The sequence below is a fragment of the Anabas testudineus genome, chromosome 9, assembly GCF_900324465.2.
Source record: "Anabas testudineus chromosome 9, fAnaTes1.2, whole genome shotgun sequence".
Lineage (NCBI taxonomy): Eukaryota > Metazoa > Chordata > Actinopteri > Anabantiformes > Anabantidae > Anabas > Anabas testudineus.
In genome coordinates, this window is record NC_046618.1 from 2853146 (window position 1) to 2868199 (window position 15054).

The 15054-nt window shown below is 40.9% G+C and overlaps 1 protein-coding gene across 3 annotated transcripts; it reads left to right on the forward strand.

The window, feature by feature from the left end:
* The first annotated feature begins 8325 nt into the window (after positions 1-8325).
* Positions 8326-12310, forward strand: LOC113151360 (cytochrome b ascorbate-dependent protein 3). 3 transcript variants are annotated; one of them, XM_026344314.1, is made up of 7 exons: positions 8326-8340; positions 8873-9017; positions 9404-9608; positions 10520-10728; positions 10866-11020; positions 11111-11279; positions 11360-12310. In XM_026344314.1, exons 2-7 carry the CDS (start codon positions 8880-8882, stop codon positions 11384-11386), a joined length of 903 nt encoding a protein of 300 aa, XP_026200099.1. In that variant the 5' UTR covers positions 8326-8340; positions 8873-8879; the 3' UTR covers positions 11387-12310. The 3 variants fall into 3 exon arrangements, with proteins under 3 accessions (XP_026200099.1, XP_026200098.1, XP_026200100.1); XM_026344313.1 differs by lacking the exon at positions 8326-8340 and adding an exon at positions 8347-8453; XM_026344315.1 differs by lacking the exon at positions 8326-8340 and having other exon boundaries at positions 8883-9161.
* Positions 12311-15054: the final 2744 nt, after the last annotated feature.

Here is a 15054-nt window from a genome sequence, read left to right on the forward strand (position 1 = left end):
GTTTGTGTTTTTTTTTTTTGGATACATCCTGTGCATTGTGTTGCTTCAGGTTTGTGTAGAGTAAAACAAACGTGAAACGTGAAAATGATTGTGAACGGAGGTAGTCAGTGTCATGTGTTTGCTTTAAAGCAGCCATGATGACGTCAACTTACGAGCACGAGTGTGGGAGTAGCAGCCTGATGAATACATTGCCTGGGCATGTCTTCACAGCAGTCCGGAGGAACGAAAAAACGCCAGACCTGGTCTGGACACAGTGGGGAAAATACCCACCCACATTAACTTATTGGAAGTTTCAGTACTTGGCTACAATAAAAATGGCAATAAGCTATCGAGCTAATGGAATCACTATGCAAATGGTTGTAGTTGAACTGTAAGTTAATGCATAATGTATGTGACTACTTCCCAACACTGGTCACACAAGTCCTGCCACCACAGATAAAAAGTGAGAAGAGAGCTTTAGGTGATCCGCGGTGTGACACTGACAGCACTGCATTTCTCTCCTCTCATTGGTCCTGCACTTCTGATGACATCCACACCTTACCTGTCTTCTCGAGCTACTCGCGTCCATTCACTTGCCAATCATTTCTGCACTTTTCTGCTTCATTTTCCCCTTCACTCTTCATTCAGCAAGTTGAACAGCGTGCTGCGTTCACCGCTCATTTACTCTCATGACATGTCTTTTTGATTTTTTTCTTCTTCCTACATTAGCGTTATGAATATTGATGGGATTACCGTGTCTGTCAAGTCGGCTACTAGCCCTACGGTGCACACTCAAAGCCAAAGCGTTTAATAGAGGTGTCACAGTAACGTTGAGCTAAGTGATACCTCTGCTGTAACAAATCAGTTTTCTGACTCACATGCATCAAACTAATGCTCGCTGAGAACATTATTAAACATTCTGTCGCAGCCGTCTAGTGCAGCAGCCAAATTACCATTCAGAAAAGGTGATTTGAAGGTATGGGTGTATTAAAGATGTGAGAGCTCAGCTTCTCAGTGGCCGTATTATGCTGTTACATAAAATGCAACTCTGTTTGACTTTGACAATCAGTCTGCTGCTGCAATAGAGCTATTTTTGTTAGTAGAAGTGGTAAATCTGGTAGGGAATTGCATTTGGATATGATTTCCCTACGTGACGGCTTTGCCAATATAATAGAAAAACCACGACTTTGCAAAACGGCTCCTAAAATTCGGCGCATGTGAAAACAATACTGAGAAATCCAACCTGTTTCTTTGTACTTTATGCCACTTAACAGATTCAGGATTCAAATGAGTAACTCTGCATGTACTGAGCCTGGATACATTTATCCAGTTATGTCGGTTCCTCAAACACTCTCCTAGCTCTTGGTGAAATCATATATGTCACAATGACAAAAACGCTAAGCCTGTGTGTGCACAAATATATTGATGAATGGGCATTTTTTTGGTTCACAGTTGTGAGGGATGTCATCAGACTGACCCCCGTGACAGACGAACAGATGATTAAGCTATGTAACCCACGTATTATTGCACAGAGATACAGTGCAATCTGTATTATAAACTCATGTGTCCTATACACTGAAGTCTCGATGGGTCTCTTACAGAAGAACGGCTCTTCCATTCCTGTTCACACTGACCTGCTCTCAAGTAGGGTTGTCAATATGTTGCCAGGACGACAAGCTTAACAGAGAAACCAGTAGATCCAGGATCAGTGTCAAAAGGTGGAGCAGTAGTTGGAGTAACCTTCCTGCTTTATGTCACACAGCACTATTTCTTATACTCCATGTATGAGGATGAGTCACTGCACCACACCTCATTCTGTCATTTCCTGTTTTCATTATGCTTTCGTTTTATCTTTTTCTCATGTATCGTGGCTTTAGGGCCAGTAGGACTAACCACAGTCAGCCCACAGTGGACTTAGCTGGGCATGTTGCTGGGTCGTCTCCCAAATGATCAATGAACATAGATGTTGATAGAATCAGAACTACTTCAATCACTGCATCTTCTGAAACAACATGTTTTAAAATCCCTCTACCTGAAAACCTCACTATCAACTGATCGAGTGTCCTGCCAGCTTCGACTGTGGGAATCATCTCGATTTGAGGATGATAACATGGTTTTAATGTTCTAACCTCAACTTTGAGGTTTTTATAACAGTGTTTGAAAACTGAAAATGATGTTGGTGTTGAGCTTTTGGCTTTTAATCAGAAAACAATTCACTGTTCGAACAGATAAACCACTCTCATGAGAGTCTCGGTGCTTCTTTAGTATGGCCAAAAGCAAGTGAATAACACAGTCAGGGTTTCTCTATGAGCTTCACTCTTTAATAAATCAGCTCTACATGTGCTGTTTCTCTGCGACAAACACTACGGGACAAAAATATAACATATAATTATATATATATTATATCATAATAACGTGTGTGTATGGTCATGCTGCACGTGTGGATGCTAAGGAACAAACATGACACCTGCTGACCCTCTATCTCACAGAAAATAGTTTGAACCTGTATATTAAAAATAAAGCTGAGATTATTGCTGTGAGAAAATCCAAAGATACACTGCAAGAAACGAGGACATTAAGTCACACTTTGATTCTGGCATGTTTTCACACATATACTGTAATTCTGTTCAATTAAACTCACATCACTACTTGCTTGTCATACCTGGAAACCTAATACTTTCTATACTATTTATGCGATCTTAAATTGAAATAACACAAAAGAACATCTGGATCAAGGTGAAGCCTTAGTATAAATACAGTATTTTCATATACAGTGGCAAGAAAAAGTATGTGACCCTTTTGAAATTACCTTAGTAATTAAACTAAACTAAAACCTTAGTCAAGAGTATTAACAAATATAATGTGCCTAAAATAAAAACACAGAACTAATTCTGATCTTTAATGTCTTTATTGAGAAAAAACATAAAAACATACTCAACTTGGAATAATGAAAAAGCTAATTGGAGTCAGGTATTAACATACCTGGGAGAAGATTATTTTGAGGGGTGGACTAGAGTTACTTTGACTGACAAAAACCACTCAAACTAACTTTTTGAGTTTGCTCCACACAAGAAGAATGTGCTTATGTGAGCCATCCCTCGCCAGAAGGAGCTTTCAGAGGACCTACAATCAAGAATTGTTGATTTAAATTAAGCTGGAAAGGGTCACAAAGTGGTTTTAATGACTTTAGAAATTCACTAATCTACAGTTAGACAAACAATCTACAAATGGAGACACTTTGGGACTGTGGCTACTCTACCAAGAAGTGGGCGGCCAGTCTAAATGACTCCAAGAGCACAACAAACATTCATTGATGAGGTAAAGAAACAGAGACAGTCAAAGATCTGAAGACATCTTTGGAACTGGTTAACATCTGTGTTCATGAGTCTACAGTAGGTAAAACATTGAACTAGCAGGAGGTCTATGGCAAGACACCATGAAGGAAGATTTCATCATGATATGCCTTTTAATGCCAGATGTAGTGCTGTGTGTTCTTTCCAAATAGTTCAAACTTAGTTTCTTCAGTCCACAAAACATTTAGCTCATTCTGCTGTGGAGTGTCAGTGTGGTCTTTGGTAAACATCAGGCATGCAGCAATGTTCTTTTTAATAAGCAGCAGCTTCCTAACTGTAGACTGGTGAAAGTCTTTGACATCACTTTGTTACCCTTTCCAGCTTCATGTAAATCAACAATCATCATGATTTGGGTCTGCTTTGCTGCATCAGTGCCTGGCCAGCTTGCAGTGATTGAGGGAAGATGAATTCCCAACTGTATCAAAAGATTCCTTAGGATAATGTGAGAATGTCTGTATGTCTGTATTATTTTAGGCACATCATATTTGTTACTCTTGACTTAAATGAAGATCAGATCACATATTCTTTTTAATACTTTTTCTTGCCACTGTAAGTCTTAAATGTGAAGTATACAAAGGTGTGGCATGAGGTTTTAGCAGGGTATTTGGGACTGAGGAGGGTGAATGACTCATTGTCAGTGAATGTGTATGTTTGTCCTAGTTCACTAGCAGCCAAGTTTAATTTTTTTAAGCTTGTAAAACCAGGCAGATGCAACTGGGGTTAACAACCTCTTTTCAAGGGAGACTAGGCCAAGATGGCCCCTTCAACTTTCAGGCCCTTCTGCTTTGTTTCGGTGATTTGAACAGAATATGGACATATTTGCCATTTTATTTGCCAGTCACAGCTTTAGGAACTGAATAATTGTAGATCCAACCCTTAGACCAACACTGTCTCCCATCATTATGTTCCTGTACAACTAAACTACAATCACACACATATTTTTGTACATTTTCTAAGATGACAGCATGATGACAAATATTGAAAATGACATATGACAAATAGCCACATAAGCGGGTTGAGTAAGCCAAAGCAGAAGTGAAGAGGTATAAGGAGGCAACTTTCCATTGGTGGCTTTAGATACTAGTGGTCAGACGGTAAGGGGCCGTCCAACTTATGATAAAGGCTGCAAGATGAGTATTATAACTATCTCCAGTAATACATCTGAGAGCAGGACGATTCATGTAATCTAAAGGCTTCAAATTAGAGGCAGTGGCATATTGATATGCATTGACATTTACTGAATGTTAGTTCATATACCAATGTAGATTTAGCTTAAAGAGGTTAGATAAGATAATGCCCCTTTCTAGATCTGGTAACACACACATGTTAATTAATTCACTGATTTGATCGATTCACTTAGTCAGTGTTGTGTTTGAAGCTTGTTGTTCTGCCCCCTAGTGGCCAGAAATAAGTTAAACACAGCTTAAAATCTGTTTTTGTCAAGCCTTCAACTGTAAAAACAGCACCTACTCCTGTTAGAATCATTCGGTCTCAAATTTACTGATTTGACTGCAGTTTCCTGTGATTATTGGTAAGACCCCAAGAAGCCCAGCTGCCACTCCAGAGAATTCACTCCCATCCTGCGATAACAGCTCCATTGGCTCTTCACAGCTGCTTCACAGAGCCGAAGGCAGCGACCCAAAATGTCTAGTGCCTGTCAGTGATTGTGAACCAGAAGGCCCCTGGGATCACATTGACATCCAGTGACGATATTGCTGTTGGTTCTCTGTGAAGAAAGCACTCATGGATTGTTTCCCATTACCACAACACAATGCCTTCAACACAGTTGGGTTCACTTAGCATCCTATCAACTTCAAATCACATTTTTATAACCATTGTACCTGTGCACATGCAATAATAAATTACATTTCCTTCAAAATACCCTCACTTCCATGCAAGGGCTGTTCTGAAAGGATGCTGGGTACTTCTTGTGTGCAATTGTGAGTGAATAGGGCTTGATTTTGATGAAAGCTGTGATGATCACTCTATTCAGGCCAAGTAAGAAAGAGATACAATAGCTTGCCAGCCTTCATACCAAGAGCTCTGCTAATCACTGTTGAGAACAGGATGATAAAAAGGATTTCAATCTTGCCTTTTTTGGCCTTCGGGGCTTCTGCAAGGACTAACAGGACAATAGGAAATGAAATTCAGCTCTAAAATATGAAGTTATAGAGGAGCGCATAAAATATACTACCTCCCTTGTTGGAAACAAGAGGAGATTCGCCCTGTCCCTTAATCTGAATTTGTTACACTGATGTAAAACCCTGCAGAGAATAAATTGTAAAATGTAGAAAAGGTCACTGTGACAGAATTCTGGATGACTTTTCTCAGTAAAAGGGGTAATTTCTGATTCACAAAGTCAGCCTTTTAGTCACTGCCAACAGAGTGACTCCAAGCCGTAGATCAGTATGACATCACAGATTTGAGTCTTCACTGGTTGGACATAATAACACAAATGTCAGTTTCAGTGAGATTCCCAGCAGAGATTTTATTTGCTGCGCTTGTCAATAAGGAGCTAAAGAGAGTGAAAACCCAGTGACGAGATTAAATGAAATAAAAGACTAAAATTACCATTTCATTTCCAGTTAGCTAATCAGCTGATACACTAATCTCTTCATAGTCTCTTTGAAGGTTCAGTAAATTTACTATTTTCTGTTTCTTTTCAGAAACCACTGTTTGGCACAGTTGTAGCTGATGTTAACCAGAGGACCATTGAGCAAGCAATGTCTAAGCTTCTCAGAAAGAGCAAATGCTCTATTGCAACTTTTAATGCCAAGGACATCTGTTACTACAGAATCTTAATGTCACCATAACTGCTTATATTTTCACTAAATGCTAGCATATTTAGCCTTCCAGTTATGCCACATCTCTTGCATTTGTTTTATCATTAAAAGTATTGGTTAATAAAATTATTTATTAATATTGGAAAGGAAATGCATTGTGAATCATTACAAATACTTTGCTTTGAAAGCACCAAAAGAAAGAGTAAAAGAATAAATTCTATATAGAAAAAAAATGCATTAACACTTATTTTAGTTCGATAAGAGTAGACGTATTCAGGGTCTGCTGGGAAGGGGAAGAGTTTGGAGGTACCTCGACTTTTCCTCTAGTGCCACCATAAGCTTTATATTTGTAGGTTTGAATGACAACTTAATACTTAATAATGCTTAATTAGTTAGTCAATTTTCAATGTCAGTCTTTAACATCACCACTGTACAATGTCACAGAGCTACTAGCAGAGTTGGTAGAATTACTTTTTGTGCCTCCCAAAACTAAGTTTCAAATCTGCTGACAGACTGGGCACTGGCCACCGAGCCCCTGTGCCATTTCTGCCTCTCTAGCTTCAAAAACCAGTGGGTGTGAACCCCCACAAGTGGATAACAACGAGACAAAGTCCATACCATGCTAGACTCCAAGAAGGAGTAAAGGAAAATGTCAAATATCTCCACTGATGAAAGCCTGGAGCTGCCTGATCATGTCACAGTTCTCTCTGCCCAATCATCATCACCTTCAGTCTGACTCAGTCACACTGAGGGTGGGGTAGTAGATGCTGAGCCGGCCCTTCATATTGGCACACCTTTCCTCAGGTGAAGCACCAAGCCACTGCAGATGATATAAGATTCACTGAATCATTTCCGTGAATTTCTTTCTACCAACTATTCCTCACAATAACGATAAATTGAATAATCTCAGTGTTTTTGAAATAAAAAAAGCACCATCTGCTGCAAAATCACCAACAGTCTGCACACAGCAGGACAAATCTGAGAAGTGGTCCAGTGACATTCTTTAGGAGGTGATCCGTGAAAGAAGCAGGGGTCTAATTGTTTTGAGATGGATACAGAAATGTCTTCTGTGTCCTGGCAACCGAGTTAAGATGTGTACCGAACAATTCTACATCCTCAAAATCTTGTGCGTGTTATTCCCCTCACACATGTCTCTGAATTGAGTTTTCTAACTTTTAAGTATAGTCCATTAAGACACAGGGAAGTGCTCTTTTCCTGAACATAGTTCTGGAGTATAAGCTTTGGAAGAAGCTAGTAAGTGAAGCTTGAGCTGCTACCACCTACCAGCATGTACAGTATGTCCTCATGTTATGTTATGTAGTCTACAGTGTGTGTAATATATCTGCTTTTTATGTCTTTGTCTAGGTAACTGACCATACATGGTTTCCAATATGATGCTTTTAGCATTCATATGATTATTGCTGTGCAGTTTTTCTAAATGATTGCAATATGTTTATCATTTTAATTATACATGTTATTTTGAACATGCCACCCCTGAAAGCCACTCCAAAAACGTGTGTACACCTGTGTAAGTGGCCACTGTGTGTATATTTGCAGAAAAGAACACTTTTTATGGCCAGGATCTCTCATTTCTAAAGTTTTTAAGACATTAACAGGAACAATGAAGCGATTAGGACACTGTCTTAAACTACCTCCAGGTGGAGCTGAAAGACAACACATGTCTGCAGGTCCGTGATCCTGCAGAGGCAGACTTCCTCCTGCAGTAGATCTCTCTTTCTCTCTTTTATTTTTTAATAACCACTGTAATCACAGTCAACTCCCACACATGTGAGCCAATAGATCTGTATAAGTACCTCTTTTTATTTACAACCGCAGGCTGTTTATTGACTACAGTTTACAGCTTTCTTTTGCTATATCCTTTGTTTTATTGTTTGTTTTAATACTGTGTGAGTGCTTAAATTCAGTTTTCATCTCCCCTGCTGAATCTTATTGCTCTGACTGCTGCAACAAGCCTTCTTCTGCAGGTTGATCAATAATCATCTTATTGTAGTCTAATTTCATGGAGGCTGACTGTACAGGGCTGAAGAGAATGGCATTAAAAGGACATAGCATTGAATTATAGAGATGATTCAACTGAAATGTCGCACGACAGAATGAGATATTGTTTATTATGCGACATGCTGGTAGAGCTGCTGAGTGGTTAGATAAGGAATAAAACCACGTTTCCCACAAGGCCTTGCGCTGTCAATAAGGAAATACGTTAGGTAAATGTGTGTTTTGTCAAGATCATGTGGGCTTACCTGTGGTTTTACCTGTGGTTTTACCTGTAAACGAATCCGTCTGTCGTCTTTACAGATGTGCAGTGTTTGTAAATAAGGTATTTGTTGAACACAAAAAGTCGGACTTAATTGGGTTTCCGCGCAGAAACGGCCTACGTAGCTAAAGTTTCACAGAACTTCGTTTGAAATGCAACTAAATGTGGGATCGCCGTGTTTTTAAAGGAGAAACACAGCGGCCGCAACACAACTTAAAGACATTTCACAATTATATCAACGGCTTTATTTAATTCGGCGTGTTTAAAATGCTTTCAGTGTAAAGATAAATCGCTAAGAAGTTGAAAGATTAGAACTAGCTTAATGCGCCAGTTCAGGATTGTAGACTAAGTCTGTTTAGTCTGAGTCGATATTGCTAGAAACTTCATCCACTTATGTTGATGCCTTTATTCACTTGATCATATTCCTCTGATGACTCTCCACACTGAAGCTGAGGTGTCTGTTTTTGTTTTTTGTTTTGCAGGCAGCTCATGCAGCGGCCTGGCTCTTCCTCTCCCAGCTGCTCCTCCACCTCTCGCTGCTTCCCCCTCACACACCTCGCTGCGGCTCGATGTGGAAGTGAGACTGCAGCTGAAGCAGAGAAACGCGAAGTGAGAGCACACAGCACCGTGAGTAGCAGTCAGAGACCGAGCAGGCAGAGTCGTGGCAAAAGCAAAGCCCCCTCGAAAAACTCCTACATGATGTGGAATCAGGTTGAGTGTTTGTAGAGCTGCAGCTGCTTTCAGTGTGAGGTCAGCTGGGGACGGAGGAAGGTAAGGCTGCACACTTCTGCAGCTTGCAATGGAAACATGCAAAGATAAATGCTGCTGGTTGAAGGATAGAAGCTTTAGTATGTGTTCAGCCACGCCTCTTGAACAGTTTTATCAGAAGCTTGAACACTTTTATGGACTTGAGGTTAATTTGAACATGTTTGAGATATTTGAACTTGACTGAATCACTTCTGACTGGATCAGCACCGTGACTCTCTCTGTCTGTCTCTCTTTCATCTCTCTAGCCTCCAGAGCCCTCCAGGATGAGGTCCATCGTCATTTTCTACTCGTGCTACCTGTCGTGCCTGTGCCTCGGCCTGGCCTGTGTGGCGTGCGTGTGCGTGTGGTTCAGCCAGTGGCGCGGCGGGTTCGCCTGGGACGGCTCGCCCCTGCAGTTCAACTGGCACCCGGTCCTGATGGTCACAGGCCTGGTGGTGGTGTACGGCATCGGTGAGCCACTTTTCAGATTTGGATGGTGCTCAGTTTCATTTCTGTTTCTCACTTCTGTTCTTCTTCGTGACAGTCACACAAACATAATAACACGCTGTGGCTTTCACAGAGGCCTAGTGTGTCATTTGAGGCCTTTGAGCCACTGTTATGTACAGTATCTCCACCGTGGTACATGACGTACCGCACATTACAATCTAACAATGGCACCTGTGTGTGTGTTTCTGGATGGACACATTCATGTGAACACATAATAGGAACTTCACACTTCTGCTAATTTTCATCGTCCTCTTTAAACGATGTTGCGAAAAGATTCAAAACCTCCAGAGAGATCTCTGTACACAAAGGACAAGGATAAAAAGCAGTAGTAGTAATCTTTGTAACCTTTGATTCCTCAAGTAGCACCGTATTAAAAACAGACGCGCTTCTGCTGTGGGAATCAGTGCGTGGGCTCAGGAACACGGCAGAAAACCATTATTAGCACACTGTTCCAAAGCCAACATCTGTGATGTTATGGGGATTCATGTTAGTGTCAGACATTGTACAGAAAATGCTAAGCTAAGGTCAAGTCAATGGGTCCTTATGGAATACGTCTTATTGTTGATTATTGGTTGGATAGAGCTGGAATCTGAATGGCATCGTCCGTTTCTGTCACAGACTAAACGAGTGGTTTAGTTTGTGGTGACGAATCAGTTTCACTGAACGAACACGAGTTGAGAAGTCGTATTCAAATGAAGCAGCTGAGAAAGTCACTCACAGTTAGAACAGTTATATTCTCTTCACGCAGGTGTTACACAGTGTTTATTATAAATGATAAATAAATGAAATACAGTAGAGAGATTTTCATTTTGACTTTAATCTGAGTGCACTGATCATATTGATCCATCCTTTCTCTTGGTGCCGCTGTCTTGCAGGAGCTGTGTTGTACCGCATTCCCCTGACCTGGGGTCAGAATAAACTCCCCTGGAAGCTCCTCCATGCTGCGCTGATGCTCGTCGCCCTTGTCCTGTCAATCGTGGGACTGTGCGCCGTGTTTGACAACCACAACCACAGCAACATCCCCAACCTCTACTCCATGCACAGCTGGATTGGAATTGCCGCTACGGCTCTTTTCGCCACGCAGGTACACGAGTTCACATGCAGAAGAAGAGTCATTTCCTTTTTTCGTTAGCGAAGTTCCTTTTTTTTTTTTATTTTGGAGTCGTGTTTTTTTTCTCCGCTCTACCTGTGGATGTCTCCTCTGTGTGTTTGTCCATCTAGTGGGTGTTTGGTGTAGCTGGCTTCCTCCTGCCCTGCTCCCCCATATCGCTACGTAAACTCCTGAAGCCCGTCCACGTGTGGTTCGGAGGCACCATATTGCTGCTCAGCATCGCTGCCTGCATCTCCGGGATCAACGAGAAGCTCTTCTTTACTCTGTGAGTGCACTTGTTCTCGGTTCCCTTATTGTGAGTTCTCTCAGTTCAGATAAAATGTAAAAACTTCTCCACGCGATGATCTTTCCACAGTAAAGGAAACGCCACCGGAACTCAGCCGTACTCCAAACTTCCACCTGAGGCTGTGTTAGGGAACTCATTAGGAGTGCTGATTGTAGCCTTTGGCTTAGTTGTCCTCAAGATTTTATCCAACCCTGAATGGCAGCGCCCGGACTCTCGACCTGAGGACTTTGCATACGCGGTGAGTTGATGTGACATAGAAGAAGTTAGAGGATGCTATTAAATGTCTTTAATACCGGTCATTTTCTGCTGTTTCCACAGCCGTTGATTCATGAAGACAATGAATGAAGGGAAGGAACTTCAGTTCAACCTGCAGAAGTCTGGATTCTGTGCTGAATGTAAACGCAGCCGCCTCAGTGCGTGACAGTGACCTGCGTCCTGAAATATTTATTTGAAATTGTATTTAAGAGTGCTTCTTCCCAAAAGAATTAAAACAGGTTTCCCATCAAGTTCCCCAATTTCCAGAGACAAAAGATGTTTTGTAATGTTTCAAAGATCCATGAGCAAATCATTTCAAATGTTTTTATAATACATCTACATACAGTGGGTGTGAAAGTACAAGTGGAAGAAAATAAACACATCAGCCAGTAAGGAACATTCACATGAGTGGGTTGGTGTATGGTTATGTGGTTTTTAACCAGCGATATTCACAAATCAGCTTCCTCTGTTCTGTTATATGTGACCTGTTGGATGCCTACACAGGGAGATCGAGTTTGTTTATGCATAAGTAGGTGTCGGGGTGTGTTTCATCTTTATGTGTTTACATATTTTAATGATTTCAGCTCACAGTTCATAGAATTATAAAATCCAGTAGCCAGTTCCTGCTTCCTGGAAACACTAAGAATTGTTCACACGCCAAACACACTGATAAAAGTCTGATCACTTGAAACAGTGGGAGCGACGTACAGGGGTCCTCCCTGCAGTATCTGTGGCCTGTCTAGAGTAAACACATCATTGTGCTGTGTGTCCTGGAAGATGAATCCCTCCTCTGTTTTTCTTCCTGATGTTTCTTCCATTTTTTTTCTGGGACTGGGGATTTGATGTTGTGTTGTTTGTTTGTTTTTTATATTCTGAGTGGAGTTTCAAGCCCAATGAGTTCACCTTATGCACTGGTAATTTCAGTTCATGTGATTATATACGTCTGTTTGCTTGCATTCTGTTTGTGAACCCCCTAAATTACCATACAATTAATAAAATGAAGAACTGACGTGACCCAGAGTGTTTTCACTTTGATTTACTGCAGCACACTGAGGAATTTAAACTTTAGTTTAGAGGGTTCCCTGAGCTCCGTTACTCAAAGCAGTTTTTTGATGGTGGGAACTTGATCTCACCACCTTGTAATGGCTGTTTTGGAGTGTTTATGGATTTGATGGCTTTTGTTTGGTGTCTGACAGCAGAACAGTTTGGTTTAGATGTAAGACTCCAGGGTTTGTGTGGTGTGTCTGGTTTCAACAGGATGAGCATTTGTGTTGAAGTTGAGCCAATCAAGAAATAGACCCTGGCAATAAACGAAAACTATTAGACTCAAACTTCGTGTAAAATAACTTAATAATTTCATTGAGCCTCAAATTTCATGGTAAATACTGCAGTGTCTTATCAGGCTGAACTCAGTGGGAGTGATTCCCTTGTAGCTACATGTAGTAAATAGCAGCTTCAGATAAAGAAATGTGATGTTTGTTATAAGAACAAATCAGTCTCTATGTGGATGTCCTCCCTGGTGTGACTGTTAATCTGCCGAGGCCCCAAGGTGCCGTGTGGTAACATTAACACAGTGGAGCAACACAACCTGCAAGAACAATCACTGATGTTCTATTATATGATATTAAACACCATCACGCTGTATTAAAAAAGCACCAACGTGGACAGTAGTGGTCAGTGACTGGCTGGTGAAGTAGAGTACCTGCCTGCAATAGGAACCATAAAACACCACAACACTCCCCAGTGGGCTGTGTGACACTGCTGGTCACTTTACGTGACACACTCCTTATGTTTGTTTGTTTTGTTGGATGTCAATGACCACAGTGATGGTGATGGTGTAACCACTAGGTGGTGCTAAGTTGGGTACATGCCGAGAAATGTGACTAAAGATGTTGGCCAGTATTTACGTGACCAGTATGTGACTCCAGACATGTGAGGAGCCAAGAGAATGAATAAATGTATTGAAACAGAGACACCGATTTACTGTGAGTATGAACACGTCTGTTACATTTTAGCAGAATATCAACCAGGTGAGACCCAAAATGACCAGCTAAGTCCCAGTTACAGGTAGAAAAAATTGTGTTGAAAACCCCTGAATCTGGTTAAAGATCACTGTTCATCCATATGTGAGGAACAGTTCAGTTCTACTGCACTTTATGTTAGTAGCTGACAGGTTCAGTGTCTAGTGTGTTGGGGTTTGCCATCTATTAGATGCCAAGAAAATCTCTGAAATATCTCCAGGTTCCTATAGCCACTCAAAAACCTACATAATAACACAATTACACTTTACACGTTCAAATCCAGTTCAAGTTCTACTTGGTTTACAATACGATGCATTAGGTCACCTTCTCTCCCCAGATTGTTTCCCCGCCGCATAAACGGACAGCTGATTAGGGACTGAGCAGTGCACATTTGTTTTTGTGAACAGGAGGAAATCAGCGTGTGCAGTGAGGTCAGCTGCGATTGTCTGAAACAGTACAAAATGATTAACAGTGCAGAACAAAGTGTTACAGCGTGTTACTCATGTGAAAGATTCAGAGAAGACAGGTTGGTCTGCTGTGGTTGTTTGATGTTTTCTGCAACAGTTCAGAGATTCACAATTTGTTGTTAATTACTTTATCTTTAAAACATATTACAGCTGAACCACAATTAGAAAAGAACCACAACAGCACAAATAGAAATAAATACAAAAACCTCCCCTTAAGGAGAGACATTGATCAGTCTCTGGATGAAGGTGCTGCGCTGTCCAGCCGGCACGCTGCATGGTGAGTGGGAGGGGTTGTCTACTACTGAGAGGAGTGTAGAAAACATCCTCCTCTCAGTCATAACATGTACATGTGAAGGATTCTTTTCCTTTACCAGTGTTGAGCCGTATGATTAAGTTAACACCGTGTTAACTGTACAGTCCCCTGCAAAGATCAAGTCTGATTCATTTATTTTGTCTTTACACTGAAGACATTTGAGCTTCAGATTTAAAGATGGATGTCACATGAAAGTACACAATTATAGTTTTTATTTGATGCTGTTTACACCTTACCTCACACATTATACATTATACAGCAAAAATCCTAAATAAAAGGGTCTGTTCCAGAAGTAGCAGTGACACTACATTACATCCACTGAACCCAAATAGTTGGGGTGTCTAGGGTTGCTGCTCTGCCAGAAGCAGCTCTCTGGTTTTCATGTTGGTATTGTTGTAAATACCATCAAATAAAAGCAGGAATTCTGAAATTGCATCTCATTTCAATCTTAAACTCAAAATGTCTTCAGTGTACAAATGTACAACAACAGACAGCAACAGACAGCCGTCCTGTTTGTGGGGACTGTTGTCACTTTATTCAACAGTCCTGCAATAAAATCCTTCTTCATGACGGTGATACTACTGTGCCGTTTGTTCAAACTGTTTTAGAGACATATTAAGTCAGCTGATCATTTGGGAGGATGCTGTGCTGCTGTTGAACTGTAACACACTAACAGAGGGGTTTTCTGTCTCTAGGCTACCTTCAGTGATGGAAGTGAGTGGTGGAAGGTAGAACACCGCACAGACTGTAAAGTCATCTTAGATGTATTTGTGCTTCGTGAACGTGATTTATTTTAAATCAGACTGCATCATGGTTTTAGCTTGGTGTTCTCAATATAATACTTAACACTCAATAATACTCACTAATACTCCATACTGCCAACTGAGGGCTTTTTTTATTTTGGGGCCACAAAATCAACAGAATCAATATATTTGACAAACTAATTCAAATTTGTAG